At 36.3% G+C, this 24,056-nt stretch overlaps 1 protein-coding gene and 1 pseudogene across 1 annotated transcript in view; one reads left to right on the forward strand and one right to left on the reverse strand.

Annotated features, from left to right (window-relative positions):
• Nucleotides 1-16,142, reverse strand: part of BMPR2 (bone morphogenetic protein receptor type 2) — a 152,396-nt gene extending 136,254 nt beyond the window's left edge. Inside the window, exon 1 of the mRNA XM_011369134.2 lies at nt 15,643-16,142. Coding sequence (XP_011367436.1) covers nt 15,643-15,718 — 76 coding nt within the window. The 5' untranslated portion in view covers nt 15,719-16,142. The remainder of the gene's footprint in view (nt 1-15,642) is intronic.
• LOC111745100 lies at nt 5,194-5,309 on the forward strand (annotated as a pseudogene).
• Nucleotides 16,143-24,056: the final 7,914 nt, after the last annotated feature.

Genomic DNA, 24,056 nt, shown 5'->3' on the forward strand with positions numbered 1-24,056 from the left:
AAGACCAGGTGCCATAGGTATAAAAAATAAATATATATTTTTGCCTCGCCTAAAAATATATATGTTAAAAAAAAAAACTATAACAAGAAAAAAGAAAGGAGAGTTTAGATTATTGCTCAAATTATATATATATTCCTTCATACTTATGTAATTTGTATAGGTCACATTTTGCTCTAAATCATCTTATTTTGCACTGAAATTGCTGGGACAGAATGAAGGTATATTATCATGTATATATTTGACACTAAGATTATAAGGAGAAACTACTGTCTTGAAAGATAAACAAGAAAACCTTCTAGCTTTAACAAACCAAAATTTGTCAATTTCCATCTGCATCTAACCTTCGCGATATAGATATGGAAATGACAGAAATAAATATGTGTGTATATGATCCTTCTACTCCCCTAAACACCTAACTCAATCTAAAACTATTATGGCAAATGCCCTTGGCACGTTCCATAATTCTTCCATCAAACCCACAGTCAATACATTTAAGGTGAGAATGATTATATGAATTTGGTATTATAGCTTAACAATTTGCATTTTCAGTGTTTCTTAACATTCTCAAGACAAGGTTAATGGATAGGGTTGGACACTGAGACTCTAGACGTGTGTGTAAACTTTTACATTAGTTCTTTTGGAAATAATTCTCTTAACATCTCATTGCAATGTAATTTGACATATAATATAGACTCTTAAAGGCACTAGCCATAGTAGAATAATTGTAACTTAAGTCTACCAGTTCCTTATTATAGAATGTTTATAGAATTTTTAAAAGAATTTATTGAGTAGATGGCATAGTATTTCAAAGAAACAGGGTAACAGATCCATTTGAAGGAGAAAAAGGACTGCCCTTTGTATAAATAAAATGTACTCTACTTAGAATACATCCTGAGAAAAATATATATGAAGAGTCAGTGAGAATATATTCAACAAGTTTTAAACATATTCAAATATTTTTGCCCCTATAAAAAAAATATATTTTAATAAGTAGTTTGATTATAATATAGCACCATAAAAAAGCATGTTTCAAAGTTACACCTATACATGTGTGTATATATGTGTATATAATCATTTTATATGTACATATAGTATATATATAGTATCACTTTAAAATGTGTATATGGAATAGGGTTTAAAAGAAAATAAAGTATTAAGGGTTCTTACATCTGGGTAAGTAGGATTCTGAATCTTTTCATTTTCCTTCTTGTTTGTTGTATTTCTGTGAATAAGCATGTACATTTTTCATAAACTTTTATTTTAAAGTAGTTTTTGCTTTACGAAAAATATGTCAAGATAGTACAGAGGATTTCCTGTATACCCCTCCTCACTGAGTTTCCCCATTATTAACATCTTACATTACTATGGTACATTTGTTACAACTAATGAACCAATACTGGTACTTCACTATTAAGCAAACTCCACAGTTTATTCGTATTTCACTAATTTTCTCCTAATGTCCTTTTTCTTTTTCCAGACATCATTTAGGATATCACATTGTATTTAGTAATCATGTTTCTTTAGACTCCTCTGTGCTATAACAGTTTCTCAGACTTTCCTTGTCCTTGACAGTTTTGAGGAATACTAGTCAGGTATTTTGTAGAATGTCTTTCATTTTGAAACTGATGTTTTTCTCCTGGTTAGTTAGACTAAAGCTGTGAGTTTTATAGAGGGGAAACCACAGAGATGAAGTGTCATTCTCTCACATCATATCAGTAATACTATCAACATGACTAATTAATGATTGTATTAATTTTGATTACTTGAGGTAGTTTCCCAGATTTCTCCACTGTAAAGTTACATTTTCTCCTCTGTACAGCTTTTGGAATAAGAAAAATGTAAGTATTTAAATTTTTCTTAAGTTTTAATTTCATGTCAATTTTAAATGGATAATACATTCACATGATCCAAAATTCAAAAGGTGCATAAGGCACTGAAAACTCTCCCTTAGTCCCATCTCTCAGCTTCCAAGTTCCATCGCCCAATGAACCAATGTTAATGGATTTCTTAATTTTTATGTAGGGTTCAAACATGATAAACATATACTAAGTTAGTCTGGTTCAAGTAACATTTGTATAATGATTTAGGAATACCTTAACTATATAAGTTCCTATAAAGAAAAATTATATGCTTCCAAAATACTTCTATCTCTTCTCTCTTCTCCTGTACATGTACAAACACATCTTGTGTCTTTTATATAAGAAAAAGTGAGTCACACCAAGAAATATGGTAGAATTCAAAGTGTCCAAATTACTTATTGATCGATTCCAGCATTGTATTAACATATTTCATAAGCACTAAACCAGTGGTTCCAACAGAAGTTCCTATTAGTATCACCTGAGCAGTCTTCTAATATTCACGTACCACAACCCCACAGGACCTAATAAGTCATTTCATTCTTTAGGGTTGGAGCCAGGCCAGGCATATCTATATTGAAAAAGTCCCCCAGGATGATTCTGATATAAATCTCTCATTAAGACTAGAGACTCTAAACTAACTGTATACATCACTGGTTCTCAAATTTTAAAGTACATTAGAATAACGCTTTTCGAACTACTGGCCAACAACAAATAAATCAGTACCTTTCAAAGACCTTCATAAAACCCCCACAGTTATGGGAGATGTTTCTAAGAAGAGCATTCAAGACAAATATATGTTGGTTCAACCAATATCATTCAACAGACATTTATTATGGCTGTGGTCTCAAAGTATAGAATTCAAACTCATACTATTAGAAACTCCTAGGAACTTGTTAGAAATGCAATTTTCAAGCCCCACCCTAAGACCTACAGAATCAGAAATTCAAGAGGTGAGGCCCAGCAATCTGTGTTTCAACAAGCCCTCCAAGTGACTCTGATGCATCTTAAAATTTGAGAACCACTGGAATATGGCATATCTCTTGATCTCTGCTAAGAAGAGGGTACACAAAACCCACTTTCCTTCAAAAAGTTTATAAATATGACTGGGGAAATAAATACCTAGATAAAAAAACAGGTATATATCAATTACTGAATGAGTAATACAGTGTTAAATTCCTCTAAAATTCAATAGAAGAGAAGTATGCATTAAGGACTAATACAGAACAGCGTTGAATATGTAAAAACAAGGAATAGAAAATATATCTAAAAAGACTTACTATGTTTCTTCACCTTATCTTATACTGGTTGCTTGATAGGCAGGAAGAGAGGAAGGGAAGAAGAGAGGAAAGGAAGAGTGGGTCTTTAAAAAGTAGCACTACAGAAATTACATAGTCATCACAAAGACCCCAGACACTCTGACAACTACCTCAAAAAAGGAAATTTCTTTAGAGAAGTTTATGGATGACCCTTCAGCTCATTTAGATGTCCCAACTGGAACGAAGGAGATTTATTTTTCTTACTTCTACATAGGTCATATTTGCATCCTCAGAAGCATAATTTATTGTGCTAGTATAGTGCTAAATATGAAAGGATGCTAAATTACAACATCTTTCAAAAAGGATGCTGAATAATCACATCTTTACTTCACATCTTTCAAGATGATATTATTCCTCACTGATAGACTGTGAAATTCCTTGGCAACACCCTATAATTCTTTAGTTAATGAAATTCCTTTCTGGGTCCATCAGATGCATTGCTCAAAGAACATTCTGCATGTTTTATTGTAATATAAACATAAAAATACAAAAAGGAAGGAGCAACACCCAACAAACTATCAGTAAAGTAATTTAAAAATGAATTTACAAAAGCTAGGGTGGGCACAGGAAAAATTAATGTAATTATCAAAATTTAAAGGAGAGAAAATTTCTCTTCATTTTTAGCAACTGACATCTGATCAAAAATGCTCTATAAAACAGTGTGTTATAAGGATTCAATAAAAGAACTATTCCTTAGATGCCTTAAACCTTTTTTTTTTTTTTGAGAAAAAAATCACAATTGCCTAATCCTGTCAACTACTACAACTGTGAAACAAGAAACCAAAATGTAGAAAACAAATTCATGGTTTATTAAACTGGGATTACCACATGCCAAATCCTATCTGAACCATATCTATAAGGGTACAACAGAAATTCCCAAAATATTCCTACTAGCTTATTTAGGACTAGTACACTGATAAAAATCATTTTATTTCATGTATGCCATAATGAAATTTATTTTCAGTTTATCTCTAAGAAAGAAATAAAACTAACAAAAAAATTTTAAGTTATTCTTGTAGGTTTAGTCATAAGTTCAAGTATAATAATCAAAATCCTCTTCAACAATACATGTACTATAAAATAAAACTTAAGTAATCAGTTATTTTATCAGATTTTCAGAACAAGAATGGTTAAGTCAATAAAAATAAGTATATCATTAGTAACAAATTTAAATGCCGTAAGTATATCAAAAGTAAATTTTTCCATCATTTTCCCTATCAATAAGTGCAAGAAAGAGTCCACCAAATTACTAAAAATACACTAACCAAAGAATGAAATACCTGGAAATAAATTTAACCAAAGAAGTGAAACTCTTGTACACTAAAAATCACAAAACATTGCTAAAAGAAATTAAAGAGGACCGAAATAAATAGAAAGATATTCTATGTCCATGGATAGGAAGATTTAATATTAAGATGCCAATATTACCCAAACTAATTATAGATTCAAACAATCCTATCTAAATTCCAACGGACTTTTTTTTTTTTTTTTTTTTGCATAAATGGAAAAGATAATCCTCAAATTCATTTGAAATCGCAAGGGGCCCTAAATAGCTAAAACAATCTTGATGAAATAGAACAAAGTTGGAAGAGTCACACGTCTCAAGTTTAAAAATTACTACAAAGCTATAGTAATCAAAACAGTGTGGTACTGGCAAAAGGATACACTTATAAACCAATGGAGTAGGATTGAGAGTAGAAATAAATCTATACATTTGTAGCCAATTGGTTTTTTAAAAGAATGTCAATTCCACTCAATGAGGAAAGAACAGTCTCTTCAATAAATGGCACTGGCACAACTGGATTTCCAAATGCAAAATATCCAAGAAGGTTGGATCCCTACCTCACACCACATACAAAAATTAGCTCAAAATTAATCAATGACCTAAGCATAAGAGCCAAAGCCATTAAACTTTTAGAAGAAAAAAATAGGACATGGTTCCACAGTGTAGCAGTTAGCACATCTGCTTTACACACAAAAGGTCCTGGGTTCACGTCCCAGTGGAGACACGGTCCATGGTCTACAGCCATGCCACCCTGAACAAGCCCAACATCTGATCTTGGAAGCTAAGCAAGGTCGGGCCTGGTTAGTACTTGGAAGGGAGACCACCTAGGAAGACCAGGTGGTATAGGCACAGATAATAATAATAAATAATAACTAAATAAATAAAAATAAGTCTTTAATGACCTTAAATTTGGCAATGAATTCTTAGATAGGGCACCAAAAGCGTGCACAACAATAACAAAATGGATAAATTGGACTTCATCAAAATTAAAAGATTTTGGAGTAACATCAACATCATAGTGATGTGAGAAGACCCCTGTGTATCTTCCCTTAAATCTACAACTACTCAGTTCCTCTGCTCAACAAACATCTGAATAATCCAGTATATCTGAAGGTGAGCATACTGGAATGTGTAGTGGAAGCAGGACTGGGGAAAGAAGAGGAACAGTGCTCACAGACACAATTCCCCAGCCACCATAACTAAGCCTGTGGCTCCAGTTAATGCAGAAGTATTGGAGGAGTTGGAGTGTCCCCAGACTACAGCCCTATGGAAGGTAAGAGGGGCAGAAGCATTGTCAGTGTTCAAGAATCTGGCACCAATCCGACTGAGGACCCTGGTAGCAGCAGCAAAGATGCGCCTACAGTCTGACAGCTACAGCATAGCTGCGCCAGAGGCCATAGGAAACCATATAATAGTGAGTGCAGTGGGCTCAAGAACCAGGTTCCCCTCCACTTGCCACATCCCTCCATCACTGTGGTGGTGCCTAGACCCATGTGACCTGGACACAGCGGGAACACCAACTACCTGAATCACTCAGGTGGCAACTCCCACAACCACAGCTAGCCCACCCCCCATCACTGAGACCCCAGAGGTGCAAGAAGTGCAAGTAAGAGAAAACAAAAACTTGTGCTACAGTACCATCTACTGGAAAACAAAACAATCAACCTGTTTAATTGTTAAAATCAAAATGGTACCTAAGAGTTCACTACTTCAAAGGCTCAGGGAGAGGAACAACCCATTTTAAGCACCATGAACAACCAAGATAACATGATAAGACAGAAAGAAAATGACAATTTCCAAGAAACAAACTCAAAGTCATGGAAGACTATTATCTAAGTGATAGAGAATTCAAAATAGCAGTTATAAAGAAACTCAATGAGATAAAAGAAAACTCAGATCATGGTGCCAGCAGATTCAGTACCTGGTGAGAACCCATTCTTAGGTGGCCATCTTTTTTGCTATATCCTCACATGGCGGAAGGAGAAAGGGATCTCTCTGAGGTCTCTTTCATAATGGCACCAATCCCAACCATGAGGGTTAAACCCTCATGATCAAATCATTTCCCAAAAGCCTCACCATCTAATACTATCACCTTGGGGGTTATGATTTCAATATATGAATTTTAGAAGGGACACATTCAGTCTATAACATTTGAAAATTATCTATCTGAGAGGGAATATTCAAAATATATAAAGAACACTGATCACTCAACAACAAAAAGACAAACAATCCAATTAAAAAGTAGACAAATGTTTAAGGGTACAGATGTGCAACCAGTAGATAAATAAGTCCAGAATAGTGATTACAGACATTAATATTGTATTATAAACTTCAAAGTTGCTAAGAGACTAGATTTCAATTGTTACCACCATAAAAAAGAATTATGTGACATAATAGAGGTATTAGGTAATGTGATTATACTGCAACATATAAATGTATCAAATCAATAACACTGTATACCTTAAACCTACCATGCTTATGTCAATTATAGGTTTATAAAATTCTTTTAAAAGAAAAAATGAACAAAGGACTTGAATAGACAACTCTCCAAAGATGATACACAAATGATCAATAAACACATGAAAAGATGCTAAACATCATTTATCAAAAGGGAAATGCAACTATAGAGGGGTATGGGGAGGGTGAAGTGGGTAAAGGGGATCAAATATATGATAGGTGAAGGAAACTGGACTTTGGGTGGTAATCATACAATAGAATATATAGATGTCAAATTATAATGTACACCTGAAAATTATATAATTGTATTAACTAATGTTACCCAATAAACTTAATTCAAAAAATAAAAATAAAATAAAATAAAAAAAGAAATGCAAATCAAAACCACAATGAGATACCACTTCACAGCCATTAGGATGGCTATAATAAATAATATTTTTAAAATAATACAGAAAACTAGTGTTGGCAAGGCTATGGAGAAACTGGAATCATGTAAATTGCTGGTAGGAATGTAACATAGCATAGGCACTGTGGAAAACAATTTGGTGGTTCCTCAAAAACCTAAACATAGAATTATCATAAGGTTTGGCAATATACTCCTAGGCATATACACATAGAAACTGAAAGCAGGGAATGAAACAGATAATTATAAACCAATGTTCACTGCAGCATTGTTCACTTTAGCCATAATATGGAAACAAATCAGGTGTCCGGCAGATAAATGGCTAAACAAAATGTAGGATATACATACAGGGGATATTATTCAGCCTTAAAATGCAATGAAATTCTGACACATGCTACAACATGGATAAAACTTAAAGACACTCTGCTAAGCAAAATGAGCCAGTAATAAAAGAACAAATATTGTATGATTCCACTTACACGAAATACCTAGAGTAGGTAAATTCATAGAGACAGAAAGTAGATTTGAAGTTACCAGGGGCTGGGAAGAGGGGAGAATTGGGAGTTACTGCTTAATGGTTACAGAGTTTCTGTTTGGTATGACAAAAACATTCGGTGATGGTTGTATCACCTTGTGAATGTAACTAATGCCACTGAATTGTACATATGAAAATGGTTAAAATGGCAAATTTTATGTTATATATGTTTTACACTAATTTTAAAAAGTTAATAATGTAATATACCAAAACCATTGAATTAGACACTTTTAAATAGGTGAGTTGTATGGTATTTGAATTATATCCTAATAAAGCTGTTTCAAAAACTTACCAACCTAAAGTTAAAATAATATCAATTAGATCTCACTGATTTAGAATGTAGAATAACTAGGTCGAAGGTTGAGCTGAAACTGACCTTGGCATTATTTACTATAAAATTAAAATGAAAGACAAGATTGTAGAGAAGTCTTACTAAACAAAACTTCTAACTATTTAATAAGGTCTACCCTATGGTCCTCTCCAACTCAAATTCTAGAATTTCAACTATTTTAAAAGCACCCTTTATATTTATAGATTGTTCTTATATTTTCATTAAAGCATATCCCTGAAGAGCTTTTATTTACAACACTTTTATGGTCCGAATTCAATATAATCAAGATATATTTGCAAAACATTAATTTACATTTCTTTCAAAGTAATGCTTTTACAATTTCAGAATACCCAACAGTTTTCTCCAACCTAAGCTAAATTCAAAGTACTATATTCTCAGTAATAACAAAATACATATCATTAAAAAAGTGCTATTCATTTACTAGTAACTAAGTATACCACTGACTTTTCTCATATCATAAGCAAAAGTGCTGTAAGTACTATAAGCATCACACAGGCCTACCTCCCTACTTTACAAATGAGGATGTTGAGAACAAAAGACGTGATTTGCCCAGAGAAAACAGCTAATGGTACCACTGGCAAGAAATTCAAATCTTTCTGGCTTCTGATTCTGGTTGCCTGCTTGACTTGGAAATCATCTAATTTTAGGAATAATTAAAGCCAAAGCCTGGGAGAGGAGTAGCAATAAGAGAAAAGACAATCTAGGGAGATTTAAAACAAAACAAAACAGGAGGGAGGCAGATGGGGCAAAAGGGGTCAAATATGTGGTGACAGAAAGCAATCTAACTATGGGTGGTGAATATACAATGCAATATATATATGCCTTACTATTGAATTGTACACCTGAAACTTACTGGATTTCATGAACCAATGTCACCATAATAAAAATAAATTAAAAACAAATAAAATAAAATGTGGCATATTAAAAAAATATAAAACAAAACAAAACAATATCTATTTAGAGAGAAGAGGGAATGGAGAAGATATAGAACCAGGAGAATGCAAAGTCACTAAAGTCAGAAAAAGAGTATTTTAAAGAAAGGGTGATCAAAACTGTCAAATTCAGTAAAAAAGTCAGAGAACAAGATTGAAAAATGACTGGATTTGTAGATTAGAAAGTCACTGCTGACCTAATAATATACATCACACTAGAGGGTCAAGTAAAGAATTGAGGATAAGGAAGTCAAGAAGTGTTCACTGTTCTTTCAAGAAGGCTGCCAGAGAATAAAGATATAAAAGGAGGGTAGAGATTTGCTAGAAGATGCCACAGGAACATAGTCTCTTTTCCTGTGCTGCAGAATACCTACAGGAATTTCTCATCCCGAAAGACAGACTGAAAGAAGAAATAATACAATGCTAAGTGTTCGCAAAATACCTACCCTTTCTTCAAATGGCATGAGAATTAATTCTCTTTCAGAAAGAGATATAGGCTATTGGCATGGCTGGGGGAGGAGATGCAGCACTTCTTATCTTTCTTAGTGTCCACCAACATTTAAAAAAGAACTTTGCACAAAGAAAACACTAATTAATGTTTGCTGACTGGATATTTTAGTTCTCTTTCCATATGTTATCTATCCTATTGTGCCCCCCATCCTTCCAGCTGCTCCTACGGGTGCATATTGGAATAGAAACTGGGTCTAGTCAAACACTTACTGTATTAAGTAAAATTAAGAGCAAGCAAATAGGTGTTTTCTAATCATTCTGATAAGGCAATGTGTTCTAATATGTTCATGTTATTTATTTACAGGTTTATTTCTAACATCACATAGACCATCCATAAATTGTATACGTATTGTTGTAATCCAGTAGTTTTAGCTGTCACCTCCACCTCAGACCAAAAAAAAAAGTTAAAAAAAAATCAAGTCTATTGCATTTAAAATTCTACCAGCATCATCTTCATTGCTTCTAGGAGGGATTCAAAGACTAGACCATTTAACTAGAAGGGGGAAATAGTTTAGTAATATGAGTGTCTCTTCGACAAGTGTAAATGCTATGCAAAATGGTCAATAACCATGAATTCCTAGATATCATAGCATTTATAATTTTATTTCCAGCAAACATCAATCAAATCAAAATACAATTCTTCTTTGGTGGATAGAAATTTAATATATTCAATTATCCACCTGGAGGACTCTGTGGAATATTAATTTGTAACTAAAACCAAAACAATGCTATTTAGCTTAATGTAAATTGTTTAGCACTAATTATTTTATTTATATTTTATCACCAATTCTTATCCAAATTTACTAAGAGTGAAACCACCTCTTTCTACTAACAGGTAATTATTCTTTATGGCAGGAAAAAGCAGAAAATAAAATGGCCAAAATAAAAGTACATGCTAAATGAATATAAATATCGGGTGAGGCAAAGCACTTTTCATTAAATAACATTATCTTTAAGACCAAAAAAAGGCAAGGAAAAAAATTGTGCAAATTTTAAGAAAGAAAAAGGTTTTGGGTAAAGTATGAAATAAGAAATGTCTGGTACCAATGTTGACTGAATAAAAGATTAAGAATAGGTTAAAATTAGCACAAAAAGAAAAAAAAGTAAAACCTCACAGAAGGAATCTTAGATGCTGTAATTCTCAAACTTTAAGATACATAAGATATACCGGGGATGTATGTTTAAAATGCAGATTCCCAAACTCACTGTCCAAATATTCAGATTAAGTGGGTCTGGGTGATGCCCAGGAATCTGCCTTTCAAACATAATCTAGTCTAATCCCATATGACTATTGAGAAAACTATGTTAAGTAAGCTATTTGCCCAGATCACATAGTATCCAGAATCTCATTAACTCAAGGCAGTAGTTTTCCTACTATACCACTTAAATTTCTTTATTATAGTTGAAGAAACTGGGACAAAGAAAGAATGAATTCCTAATACCTCACATGAGTAAGGGAGCACTCTTAGAATACTTCCTGGCTCCAATTCCTTTTTACTATTCATTCATTTAGAATTTCTTAAACATCCTCTATGGGTAGAGTAATATGGTAGATTACAAAACAATTTAAGAACAAACCCTGTCCTCTAGAGGCAATAATCAGTTGGGAAGACAAGGAAAATACATAAAACTGATATTCAACAGCACGGCAGTATATGAGTAAGGGCCAAAATAAGTGGTTTGGCTAGTTACAAAATTAACCAATTTACACTGACTTCACTCTATACCTTTTATATATAGTTAGAATTTACCCATCACAGCAATATTCAATTTCTTCTCTTTCACTGTTAAGAAAGTTCACCTTTAATGAAGAAGAGCTGTTGTCCTGGTGTGGAATAAATCTCTCTCACCACATTTCACATACACCCCAACACCAATAGCACTACCACCATATCACCCCACGGATCAGGATAGCTTTTGTAGAGACCAAAGTTATTTGTTTTATGCAAAGGTATAATTAAGAGTTTGACTCTGTTCAAATGATAAAGAGAAGTTCCCCTCCTGAACGATCTTCCTGATCATATGTGGTAGATTAAAGGTTCCAATTCTTCTTTCCCCGGCAGTAGCATCACGCATCCATATAATACCATAGCTTCATTATAGGCAAAGTGTACTTTGCTTGCCCTTGGCCACCGGAATGTTAGAGCACCAGGATCTGAAAATGGCTGGTGGGATCGGGCTTATTCTCTTGTACTTCAGTCATCGTCATGAGACAAGCTTCCCCGAGAAGAGATGTTACCCTTCCCCTCCAGTCTGGGCCCCAGAATGAGACGAGTAGAATAAATGCTTATTGTTGTATGCCATTATGATTTTGTGGTTGCCAATTATTATGAAGCAAAAGCTGACTGAACCACGATATTTAAGAAATCCAAACAATTAAGACTGATTAAATAAAGCAGTGGTTCTCAAACCTGCCCGAGTGAGAATCTTTTGGGTTTTAAGTATCTATCTATCTATCTATCTATCTATCTATCTATCTATCTATCTATCTATCATCTATCTATCTATCTCCCAGAGAGAGCCATTGAGTACATCTAGACTGTGGGGCCAGAAATATGCATATTATCAAGAATCAAAGGTGATTCCTGCTGTGGTCTCCACATCTTGAAAAACACTAAAATAAAAATTACTAAATTTCCAGTTCCTTAACAATATTCATTCACTGTTCAAGAACACTAACTAAATAGATGAATCTTGCTTTCGAATGTGTGTGTTCCTGATGAGGTATATGTAAAACTGAAATCTAATCAGGTGGACATTGACCAGGCAGAATCAACTGACATTGACACCAGCTCAGCCATGGACACATCTGAGCCAGACAAGGAGAATTATGATGTGATGAAAAGGCCCTGAGTTCCTTCCAAGTGTCCTGAAGATCCTTCCAGGTGTGGCTCCCAACAATGAATTCACTCAAAATGCAATGGGCTCCCTAGCCTCCCAGGCCACCAAGGATGGTGTGAGGGTCAGGAGTGAGTCTCCCCAGAATGTGCCAACCTGGCATGCAGATTAGTTTGAGCTGAAATCATGGAAAGCCCAATTCAAGAAGTTTGTTATCTCCCCCTTACCTGCCTAAAGAGATTCAGATAGAGAAACCTGCTTCCAGAAAGGAACCTTAGCATATTCACCTTAGTCCATATGAATTGCCTACCTCCCCCTTCTTAGACCAAAATGACATATATCCCTCCCTCATTTTGCCTGTCTTTGGAATTTTCATGCTTGTGTGAATTTGCTGTGCACATGTATTAAAATTAGGTTTTCTCCTGTTAATCTGCTGTATGTTATTTAAATTATTCCACCAGCAAGAAGAATTAAAGGGGTAAAGTGAAAGTATTCTGTCCCTGACAATGGCAAGAAGGACAAGAAGGAGAAGGAAAAGAACTAAGACTTGAGGTAAAGGGTAGCTAAGTCTGCTCAGGGGAATGCATAGGGTGGGGTGGGATGTAGTTAGATGTTTTATTTGTAACCATTACAGTCTAAATAAAGCTTGTCAACTTTTTTTTGTTTGAGAAGCTAACCTCTTAAATAAGTATGACATTGTATTGTATTCTTTTATTAAAATTAAGAATTCATTTATAAACCAAATAAGCACAACATATTTTTATAAATTCTAATTTTTTGCATACCAAATGTTCTTAGAATTAAGGAATCCAAGAACTAGACAGAGTAAGTACAAAAGAGGGATTCAAAAGAAATAAAGGATTTAACCATGACCCCAGAGGGATGTCCTATCACTCTTCTAGTATTTTTTTCCTTTCAGCTGCACTATTTGCATCTGTTTGGTTACATCACTGTATTTATGTACCCCAAATCCACACGGGCCCTCTTTAGTCCACCCTGCACTGAATGAATCTGTACTAGCAACTCCAATATTAAGCAATCAAAGTTTTAAACATTTAGAACCATGACATTTGCAGAACCAATGTGGTACAAAGATCCTGTCACATATTTCTGCCTCTTCTCAAAGGCTGATCTGGTGAAGGCACTACTCTATCTCATGTTCCTAATTAGATAAGTTGCTGTTATCGTTAATGTTGTAGGTAAGGATGCAGGCTATAATCCTGGCTCCACAATTTACTGACTGCTGAGTTATTTAAATCTCTGTACTTCATTCACCTTCCATGTTAAAGAAGTACAATTTAACCTTGAGTATAGAATTGTCATGAGGACCAAATGAGAAAATACATGTAACTATTGGAATAGCTGCTGGCACACAGCAAGCACTCAATAAATACTGCTACTACTATTATTATTATTGTTATTGCTCTGAAATCCAGCCTCACAAATTTTGGCATATAGTGCTATGTAAACACTAAAGAAAAAAGACTAAACAATTTTTAAGTAATGATTCTTTTAACCTATTCCTTTTAAGGCACAGTATTCTAATATTTTATTTACCAAATAGAAATTAAGTTTATTTTAAGATGAATGTTCTTTCTCTTACTTTTATCAGTTCTGATCACAAAAAGATAAGCCTGTCAAACTATAAATGAGAATTTACATTCTAAAAAGGTCAAAAATAATAAAGAACACTGAAAAGTCTATGCTTTGAGATTTCTGCTCTTATAACTGCTTAAGCTTACGGCCTTTTATTCTCTTCACATTTTACAGGAACCACATGGCTTATAGCTACAGAATTTAAATAACTAACACAATATAAATAAATCTAGTGAAAAATCATTTTTATTCCAAAAGAAATTGTGATGATTAAGAACATTAAAATGTTTCCAAATATATTTAATTCAGAAGTTCAAATTATTTTAACACAACTATAGATTTATCATAAACATAATAGACATTAATCAACAATATCAAAAACACAAAAAGAAACTTCAAATTTTCTGTATTATCCAATGTTGACTTTTTAAATAGAAATAAGCAAGCAACATGTGTCTAACATAGCAATGAGAAATTTATCAAATGTGAAAAGTACGTATTTGAAAAATTAAAAATTAGAAAATCTGTCATGTCCTTCACTCACTTTAAAATACATCATCTACTTGGCTATCTTAAGCCAAATTTAAGAATTATATGTACAATTCACTCTTGAAAATTTCTAAAAGCAAATCATCAAAAGACTGCTTGAAAAATAATTGCAAAAGGAACAGGAGGGTTTTTTCTAAGGTGTCTGAAAACTAAAAAGAAAATATTCGAAGAAAAGCATGATTACCATTTCTCTTTAAGCTTTAGTAAAATGACAAAACTTTCAGGGCTCAAATTTCTTATAAGTCTGATGTGAGGTCAAAGTTGTCTCAATGACAGGACAGCCAATGAATGCCAGATGACTACATGTAAAGTGGTCGAAAATACTTTTAAACTCAACAGTAATTCCAAAAGCATATAAAATAGCAGTGTCCAGGTTGAAAAGATGGTAACATAATTACTAAAATACTTTCGAACAAAATACTAATGATAATAATACTTAACAGTATTATACAATGTATTAAGAATTTCACAGTTCTAGCTTTCTCAACATTTTATTCAATTCATTCAATCACATTTTTGAATAATAAAAGAAATATGGATTCTCAAAGAGTGATCTAAAAATAAGGTTCGAGTGTGTTTCATAGTTGATGTTCTTTTTACTGTAAGCCAAATCCACTTCTTTATGTTAAAAAAAAAAATCTATAGGTCTGTTTCCAAAAGATCTCATAATAGACCCTGTTCAATGGTGATTAAAATATTATTTTTAATCTTGGCATTACCTCAGAGCTAAAAATGTCAAGATACCACACCCAATATGTCTTTTTTTCCCCCCTGTGGGGGGGGTGTGGGGGAGTGGGGAATATAGGAGTGGGGATTCGAAACTACACAAACACATGAAAGGTTATTTCCCTGGAAGGATCGGTTAAGAAACGCAGGTACACAGTCGCGGTTCCCTTCACAGTGATCAGCGGCACGCATCCAAGGGCGATCGCAGGCCTCAGCCTCTGCGGGCTCCCTCCCTCGCCACCCACAAGGGAAGGGGCCGGGACGCGCCAGCCGGGGCTACTCACCGGCCGCAGTGCTGACCAGCAGGACGGTCCATATTAGTGAGGGCACCCGCCAGGGCTGCTGCAGCGAGGAAGTCATCCCTGGGCCAGCCAAGAAGCAGGAGAGCAGAGCAAAGAAATATGGAAAGTAAACACAGGCGGAGAAACACGGCCGGGAGGCTTGTCTTCTCTCTCGTCTGACTTACCCAGCCTGTATTACAATGCAGTTTGAAAGAACAAATGGCAGATGAGAGGACCTAGCTGCAGAGCTTTCATTCCGCTGCAGAAATTCCCTTCATTTCTCTCCCTCGCGGCTGGGGCGGGTTCATTCGTGTAGGATGGGGTGCATTAGCGCCCCAAACTAAAGGCATGTCCGTGCGGAGAAGCAGGGAGACAAGAAGAGAGCCCCGCAGTTATTTCCCTCGTAGTTTCACGATATCAAAAAAATATCCCGGTCTGGGAGAAAACATATCCAGGGTGCAGAAAGGTGGAGAGAGGGGATTCAACTGGGGGGGCCGAGGATCACAAGTTCCCGACTGCTGGGAAGGGCTAAGTCCGGCGGGAGGCGGCGGTGGCGGCGGCGGCGGCGGCGAAGTCCGGCGGGAGGCGGCGGTGGCGGCGGCGGCGGCGGCGAAGCCGGGCGGCCCAACTCGCATCTCCCGTGGCTCCGGGAGGGCAGGATTCCTTTTTAAGTTTCGCTTCGGTGTTTCCTTCACTCCGATTTCGAGAACAACAAATCCTCTTCCTCGACTGGATCGAAAAAGGTGCCTGTCTCCATGGACAAACCCACAGCCTTCACGCCTTCTCGGAACAATCCTGCGAGGGTCAGGCCGGAGGGCTGAGTGGCGGTGGGAAGCTGGAGTGGGGAGAGGAAGGGTCGGCAGGCTGGGCCCGTGCTCCCGAGGCGGCGACCGGAGGGGAGGTGCCAGGAATCTCCCCTTTCCAGCCCTCTAGGAGCGCTCCCCTCTTCTATTGCTGCTGTTCGATCTCGCCTGAGGTAAATTCCACCGTGAAAGCCTCGTCTTCTCCCGTCAATGGCTCCTGTGAGCGAATCACAACCCCCCGAGGAAGCCGCCGCCGCCGCCGCCTCGTTCTCCCGCAGCTCTGGGCTCCGGGCGGAGCTCGGGAGTCGCGGGCCGAGGGCGGGGGGCGGCGGGAGGGCGGATGTAGGTGGCTGGGGAGGGGGGTGGGCAGCGAGGTGGCGAGACACTCAGCACCCCTCCGGGAAGCACTTCCAGTGGCTCCGAGCAGACCCAGACACAAAGGGGGGAGTCGCCGCAGCTGCCAGTCTGCAGCGCTCCCGGTCACTGAAGTCGCCCCGCCTCCGCCACCGCCTCCGCCTCCTCCTCAGTCTCCGGCTCTTCCCGGCCCTGTCTCAGGCCTGTGCTGCAGCGCGGGCGGCGGCGGCGGCGGCGGCGGCGCGACAAGCTTCGCACTGCGCTTGCGCGCTCGCGGCCCCGCCCGGCCCCGCCCCTCACTCCCGGGCTTGCTGGGGCGGACTCGTCAGCCCTCGCGTAGAGCGTCTCACCCGAACCAGCGAGGGCAGGGTGGGGCGGGCAGCCTGTGATGGGCAGAAATGGCCTTTCTCCTTCATACACACATACCTTCCATGTGCGCACGATTGGGGGTGTGTGTGTGTGGTGTGTGTGTGTCCACATTTTTTGTCTTGCCTTTGGCAAACTTCCGAAATGGGTGATTTATTCCCTGACTGAGGCGTCGCGGTCTCCTCCGCGACTGCAAGTAAAGCTTGAGAAGCGAACTGCTCCCATTGTTTCTTGAAGCCAAATCTTGCTTCTCCGTAGCCTTAAGAATCCAGACGGACACGCCTTTCCCAGAACCTGAGACCTTGACCTCCTCGGCCTCCCCTCACTGAAACAAAAACTGGAATTGGAAAAACCACCCCTAAATTGATATGTTTGCTCTTACCGGCGTCCTAATTTCGTCAAGCACACATTCTGGTAACCCGTCTCAGCTGACAGGAATACTGAACATTTGAAAGGATGCAAAACCAGAAAGAAAACTTAAAATTCTGTAAACCGTCTTGCTGTTTATGTGCATATCTGTGCTGCGCGGTTTTCACTTCGAGGTTGGGCCTTATATTCACAAATGCTGGGGGCCTTAGGGACTTCCTTTTGTGAAAGGAAAATTGCACTAAGGAGTTGCTGCCTCAGAGTAAAGAGTGGGATCGAGTCTTCGCAACCAAGGAAATCAGAAGGTCCTGTTGGAAGCTTTCTTGAATCTGGAAAGGATCGGTTTAGTAGGCTTTTCTGAATTGCAAAACCCCAAGCAATCGAGATAGGAGTAGGGATTCCACACAACCCCCGCCCCCACCCCACCTTGCCCTGCAGCCCTTACACAACCCTGTAGGATCAGGCCGACTTGGATGGGATTTTGCTTTGGAAGAAGGAAGAAAGTGACGTTCGTGGCGCCATGATCGGAAGTCTGGGTTTAATTCTTAGCTGCGAGGTGGAAAATTTGCGTGGGAGGGCGATCTTAGAGGTGAAGTCTAGCTAGCCCTTCTACTAAGCAGAAGGGTTATTCTGAAGGCTGGTTTTGCTGGTCTTTCATTGTGGCAAAGATACGTTCACAGATACAGTCCTGAAGTCATGCTCTGCTAGCTTATTCAAGTCTCCTTTTATCTCTTTATCTGAACTTGATGTAAATAAATCACATACCTTAAACTAGTCGCTGTTATCATACTGAATATCTTCTGTAATTAGGGGTTGTGGTAATACCAGCCCAGGATTCTCACTCTTTTTAGTGAAAACATTTTTATACTGTATACCTTTCAGACAGAAAGAAATTTTTCTGTATAACAAAATCCCTTTTTAAAAAAATTAGGAAGAGTAGATGCTTTGATTTATTAGCTTTATTACTATATTTTGTTTTTCCCAAAAAACCTGAAATAAGAAATTATTTTATATTGTTTTACCATTTGATTTTCAAGAAATAAGATCTGGCACTCAAATAAGATTTTAAGTATGTTAAAGTACACGAAGTTTATTAATTGGTAGTATACTGTTTTTCATTCTCAAATTGGGATCAAATATTTGCTTATTCTCTTTATTTTCATAAATATTTTCCTAAGAAACAACAAGTATCCTTATATATATTATAAATGTGTGATAAATTATATACAAAAGAAGAAAGGGTCCTAAGAAAAAAATATATGCCACTGACTTGGTAGGAATAATTAGTAGACAATTAGATAGGCAACCTCTTCTCTCTTTAGTTGCTCCATTGGGACATAGCTGTTAACTCATTGTGAAAAGAACATCAGAGAAGAACTAGAACTTAGTGATCTGTCTACTAAGATGAGACAGACAATAAAAGACAACCTCAGGTGAGAACAAAGGATTGGCAGGGCAGGCAAGGTTTGGTATCTGTACTAGTCAAGATAAGCTAGGTTTTAAAAAACACCTCAAAAAAATAAAAATAAAAAACATCTCAGCAGCTTACTGCAACAAAGGTTTATTTCGTGCACATGTTACCTGGTTGATACAAGTGGAGGCGGGCAGTTCACAGGGGAGCAGACCCTGAAACTCTGAGATTTGCATGCAGGAGATAATTGGGTAGTGCTCTTAAGAACAATCCCTCTGGAGATTGAGGGTCACAGGATCAGGCAGAGGGAGAAGGAGTGCAATAGATTTGCTACTGCAGACAGCTCTGAGGGATGGCCCTTCAGTATTATCTAAAAATTGAGTCAGGGAGCCAGGTCCTTATATGCTCACTCACATCAACCAGTCATTGGATACTGCTGCACATAGGGAAGGTAGGTGATCTTGGGCTAGAGAACTGTCTTTAGCCAAGAGCAGCCCCAAAGACAGGAACCAGCTGACAACTGTCAGCCACATTTTCCAGCAATTGAGAGAGGTTGTGCTTTGATCCTAAAGGGTGGATCTGGGGAGCTCAGCACAACATCCATTACATAGACTGTGCTCATTGTAGTCACTGAAGTCCCCAGAGTGATGAGCCTTCAAAGAGATAACATGCTTTCAAGATTGCCACTGTAGGGATCATGAAATTTAATTGCTATTGCTGCAGTGTCTTGGTATGTCTGAGGAATGAAAAGAGGCCAGTTTATTGGAGCAAAGGAGATCAAATTAGAGAGGTAGGCATGTACCACATCATACAAAGCTAGTATGCCATAATAAAGGTGCGGATCACTTGTAAATTTTAATACATGTGTACAAGGAATTCACATAAGCATGAAATTCCAAAAACAGGCAAAATTGGGTATATATAAATATATCATTTTGGACAAAAGAAAGGGAGTACAAGGGTCTGAGATTTCAAAGGAAATAGGCAATTTACAGGTAGTAGAGGAAGAATGAAATATACATGGCAGGTAAATTTTTGCTAGGCAACCCAGAAACAATGAGACACAAGGGAAGTTCTAGTTAACAGTACCCTGGTTGACGTCCTGTCATCCTATCTACCATACTTAATTCAAGTTAGGCTAAGGTGAATAAGCTAAGATTTCCATCCTGGAGAAGGTCTTTCCATCTGAATCTCTTGAACAGGAAAAGGAGAAGGTCGTATGTTCTAAGTCTTTTTTTCATAATATCCTAAAAGGCAGTTTTAGGGCGACAAAACTTTGGTCTCCTTCACCACCTATCCCAGCAGGAGGGAAAAGCTTTATGTCAAAATAAGAATCCCTTATACCAAGAGAACTATGTATCTAGAAGTTAATAAAAGAACCAATAGCTCATTCCCATAGCTAATTATTAATAACCAGCAACATTTTCAGATGTACTTCAATTCTAATTTAGATTACTGCTTTGCCTCGATCTCAAAGGTATCAAATCTCAAAATTAACAGTTATAGTAGAAACTCAGACAATAAGTTTGAGTTTATAAGGGAATAAAATATGGATGGAACAGGGGCACAAGGTGGTACTGCTGTATTTTTGAAAAGAGACAGAAACCTAAAACCAGATTGAGTTTTAACCCAAAGGTTAAAATGCTAAGCCCCAAACTATCATTGCATAATCCTTTCCTACCTATGATCATGGGAGAAGGTGGGACTACGTCATTAAATCATCTAAATATCTCCCATTTGTGATTAAAGGAAACAATTAGGTGTACTGGAGAAAAAATATTAAAGCAGGAAACCAAATTTTTAGGAACAGCTCTGCTACCGATTCTGTGACTTTGAACAAATCATTTCACTTCTCTAGGCCTCAATTCTTCATCTGTAAAATAAGTTTGGACTAGCTAACCTTGTTTCCTTTTAGCTTTAAAATTCTACTATTTATTTACATCACTGACTTTCCTATATTAAGAAAATAACATATAATGACAGGCTTCATTTTTTATCCTAAAGAACACAAGTTGAAAACAGAAATATTTCAGAAAAAGCCTTTCTACAGTGATAGATCACTTTATATTAGTGGAAATATAGTGGCTATTTAAAATTATTTTGTGAAATAGTTGAAGCAATTTGTATAATTTTGAGTTCTGTGTTACAAATTTCATAGAAAAGAAATTATTGGTTTTTACGTTTTTCTTCTTAATGTCATGATTCCCACTGTTCATAGCCAGAATGTAGAAGCAAGATATTTTTCCACTTATATCCTAATTTGAGATCGGAATATACAATTTATACTTTATGATCCCCCAAAATATCTGATTACACTTTACAACTTATTCAGAAATACTGTGACTTATCAAAGTTACTAATCAATCAATAAGTATTCATCAAGTCCATCTGGGTATATAACTTTGTATACGTGCTACATCAGTATTAATTTTTAAAAGCTCTATTTTAGTATGAGTGTAACATAGTTACCTAATGTTGAAATGATAAAGGCATAAGGTATTTCTTTCTAATTATTTCATGTACAATTCTGTAATATCTGAAAATCTTATTTCCACAGAAAGATTTATAATATCTAGAGAAGTGACTAAATCATATGCTGCAATACCCAGAAGATGTTCAATTATTAGCCACTGAAGTGAAAAGCCAGATAATTTAGGACACAAAAAGCAAAAATATTTGATCCTGCAAAGGCTTATTTGTATCTTAGGGATAAGAAAAAAAATAAATTTTTTTACTGCACATTCTACAAATGTTTGAAACCTTTAAAATATTTCTTCTAGTTATTAAGCATGTCAACATTTTTTTCACTTAGTTGTTGAGGCTGTTTCATAAACATTGAAATACACAGAAGTTAGACAATAGGTCTGTCTTATGGCCTTGCATTCTAGTTTTTCTGGCTTTTGTTAAATATTTATCTGGCCTCTCATAATGACCTTTAAATAACTGCACTAGACTATCTGCTTGTGGAAATTACACAAATAATTTCAAGAGTGTTACAACTACTGTAATACTCATCCTCACAACCTTCACCCTGTGTGAGATAAGTATATATTCATTCTTTTTAGAGACTTTTGAAGTATAGAAAAATCTGTGTCAAAGCTTACTTACTTCTTTCTTAATCTAGACTTTTCCTAGTTAAAATTGATTAGATATTTAAAGCTAAAAAGTGATGTTTTTATTTTCTAAATATGAAACTAATCATGCTTAAAAATTTAACATCTTCATTTGAATATATTCCTTTTTCTTTCAATTAAAAGACCAATTTTAAAACCCTGCTTGCAGAAGGAAATCAAATTATACAACAAATTTAAGAAAAAAATCTTTGTCTAAATTTGGTCTCAAAAATGTTCAAAAATCAAGATGACCACCCACTCTTTTTTTATGGAGAAAAATCCAAGTTTCAGTTATAAAAATAACAATTTAAAAGAAGGCTGATCATGGGCGGCTCATCTCAGACCACATTCCTATTTTATCCAGTATCTCTAGCATCTTTAATATTCTTTTGCTTCAGAATCATCATTGCCTTCTACTGGCTAACTCATTTCTCCTGGAGGGGATTGTCTTCCAGTATATAGTTTTCATATTAATCATTTTTTTCAGTGTGTATCTGCTATTATCCAGAAATCAGCTCTATACATTTATTCTTATTAAAGCACAGAATTAAAAAATGAAACTACCAGATATGTGAGGTTTTTTCTCTTTCAAATATTACAGAATAATCTTTCCATATACCAAAAATAAATGCCTTTCGGAAAAGGCATCAAACACAAACTATTACTAGAATGGTTTCACAGCTAAGGATTACTCATACACATTCTTTTTGCCAAGTTTTTAATGTAGGGCATCTGTAAGAAATCTTTTTTGCCATTGTCTGTCTTTCCTACATCTCCCTCTAAAGATTCTTTTCTCTTGGCCACAAAACTTCAGTAATAGAAAAATGGAAGTGAAGAAGAAAATCTGGTGAGCAATTAGGATAAGTAACAATTTCTAATTAAAAGGCTAATGCTCAATTTCATATTTCCAGTTGTCCATTACCTTACCTACCTCTAAGGATAATCCTATAGGATGAAGGTTAACTCCTTAGCTTTATGAACAAAGATCTTCATAGTCTTTCCAGACTTACCCCTTGTCTACCTCCTAGAGTCCAGACACACTGAGCCTCTTACAGTTTACTGAATATACCAGACCCTTTACAAAATTTCTTCTTTCTAAAAAAAGGAGGGTAGAGGTTGGGAGAAGAAGCACTATCATTTTCTACAAATTATTTTCTTCATGTTCAATGCCTTTCCCTGCACCTTCACCAGGCAATCTCCTATTCCTTTTTCAAAACCCAGCATAATTGTCACCACCTTGCATTCTCCAGTTCTCAGATCAACATTACTTGCCTTGTCCTCTGTGTTTTTCCCAAAAAATTTGTTCACACTCTAGAGTAGTGTAATATTCCTCTTCATTTTTATTGTTTCTAGTTTTGATTTGGGAAGGGAGGGGACTTTAAATTTTATTTTCTTCTTTATACTTTACTGTATATTTTTACTTCCTACAATGTACTATTTCTTAAATTAGAAAAATATAAATATTATTTTAAAATATTAGTTCAGGACAAAGAAAATAAAAAACAAGTAGTGTTTGGTATCCAGAACAAAAATAATACTCAAGGTAAGGAAATGCAAAAAACTTAAGCAAACTCTCTGCATACTATCAATAAACAAATTACTTCACAGTTGACACTTTATCATCAGTGCCATATCTAAATATTTATTAAAAACCTTCCGGATTTATTAATATTCTGTTAGTACTCTGGTTTATTGCCAGTGAGATTTGTGACTACTTTTTACTTTTTATTTTTCTATTTTATTGTATTATTTATATAAGCCACCTCAGGCCCTTGGTGGAGTAAAAACAGTGTAAATAAGCCATTTGGGTACTAGAATTTTAACTGTCCCTGGCAGGTTCCACCAGATCCACATATTTAACTAGAATGAGAATGCTTCCTTAGAGCAAGACATCATGAAGACAGCAAAACAACCATCCAAGTGGCTAAAACCCATGTATAAAAGAGCTCCCATATGCAGTCAACACAAGCATATCTATATACAACAAATCATAAATGATATGCA

The sequence above is a fragment of the Pteropus vampyrus genome, unplaced genomic scaffold, assembly GCF_000151845.1.
Source record: "Pteropus vampyrus isolate Shadow unplaced genomic scaffold, Pvam_2.0 Scaffold146, whole genome shotgun sequence".
Taxonomy (NCBI): Eukaryota; Metazoa; Chordata; class Mammalia; order Chiroptera; family Pteropodidae; genus Pteropus; species Pteropus vampyrus.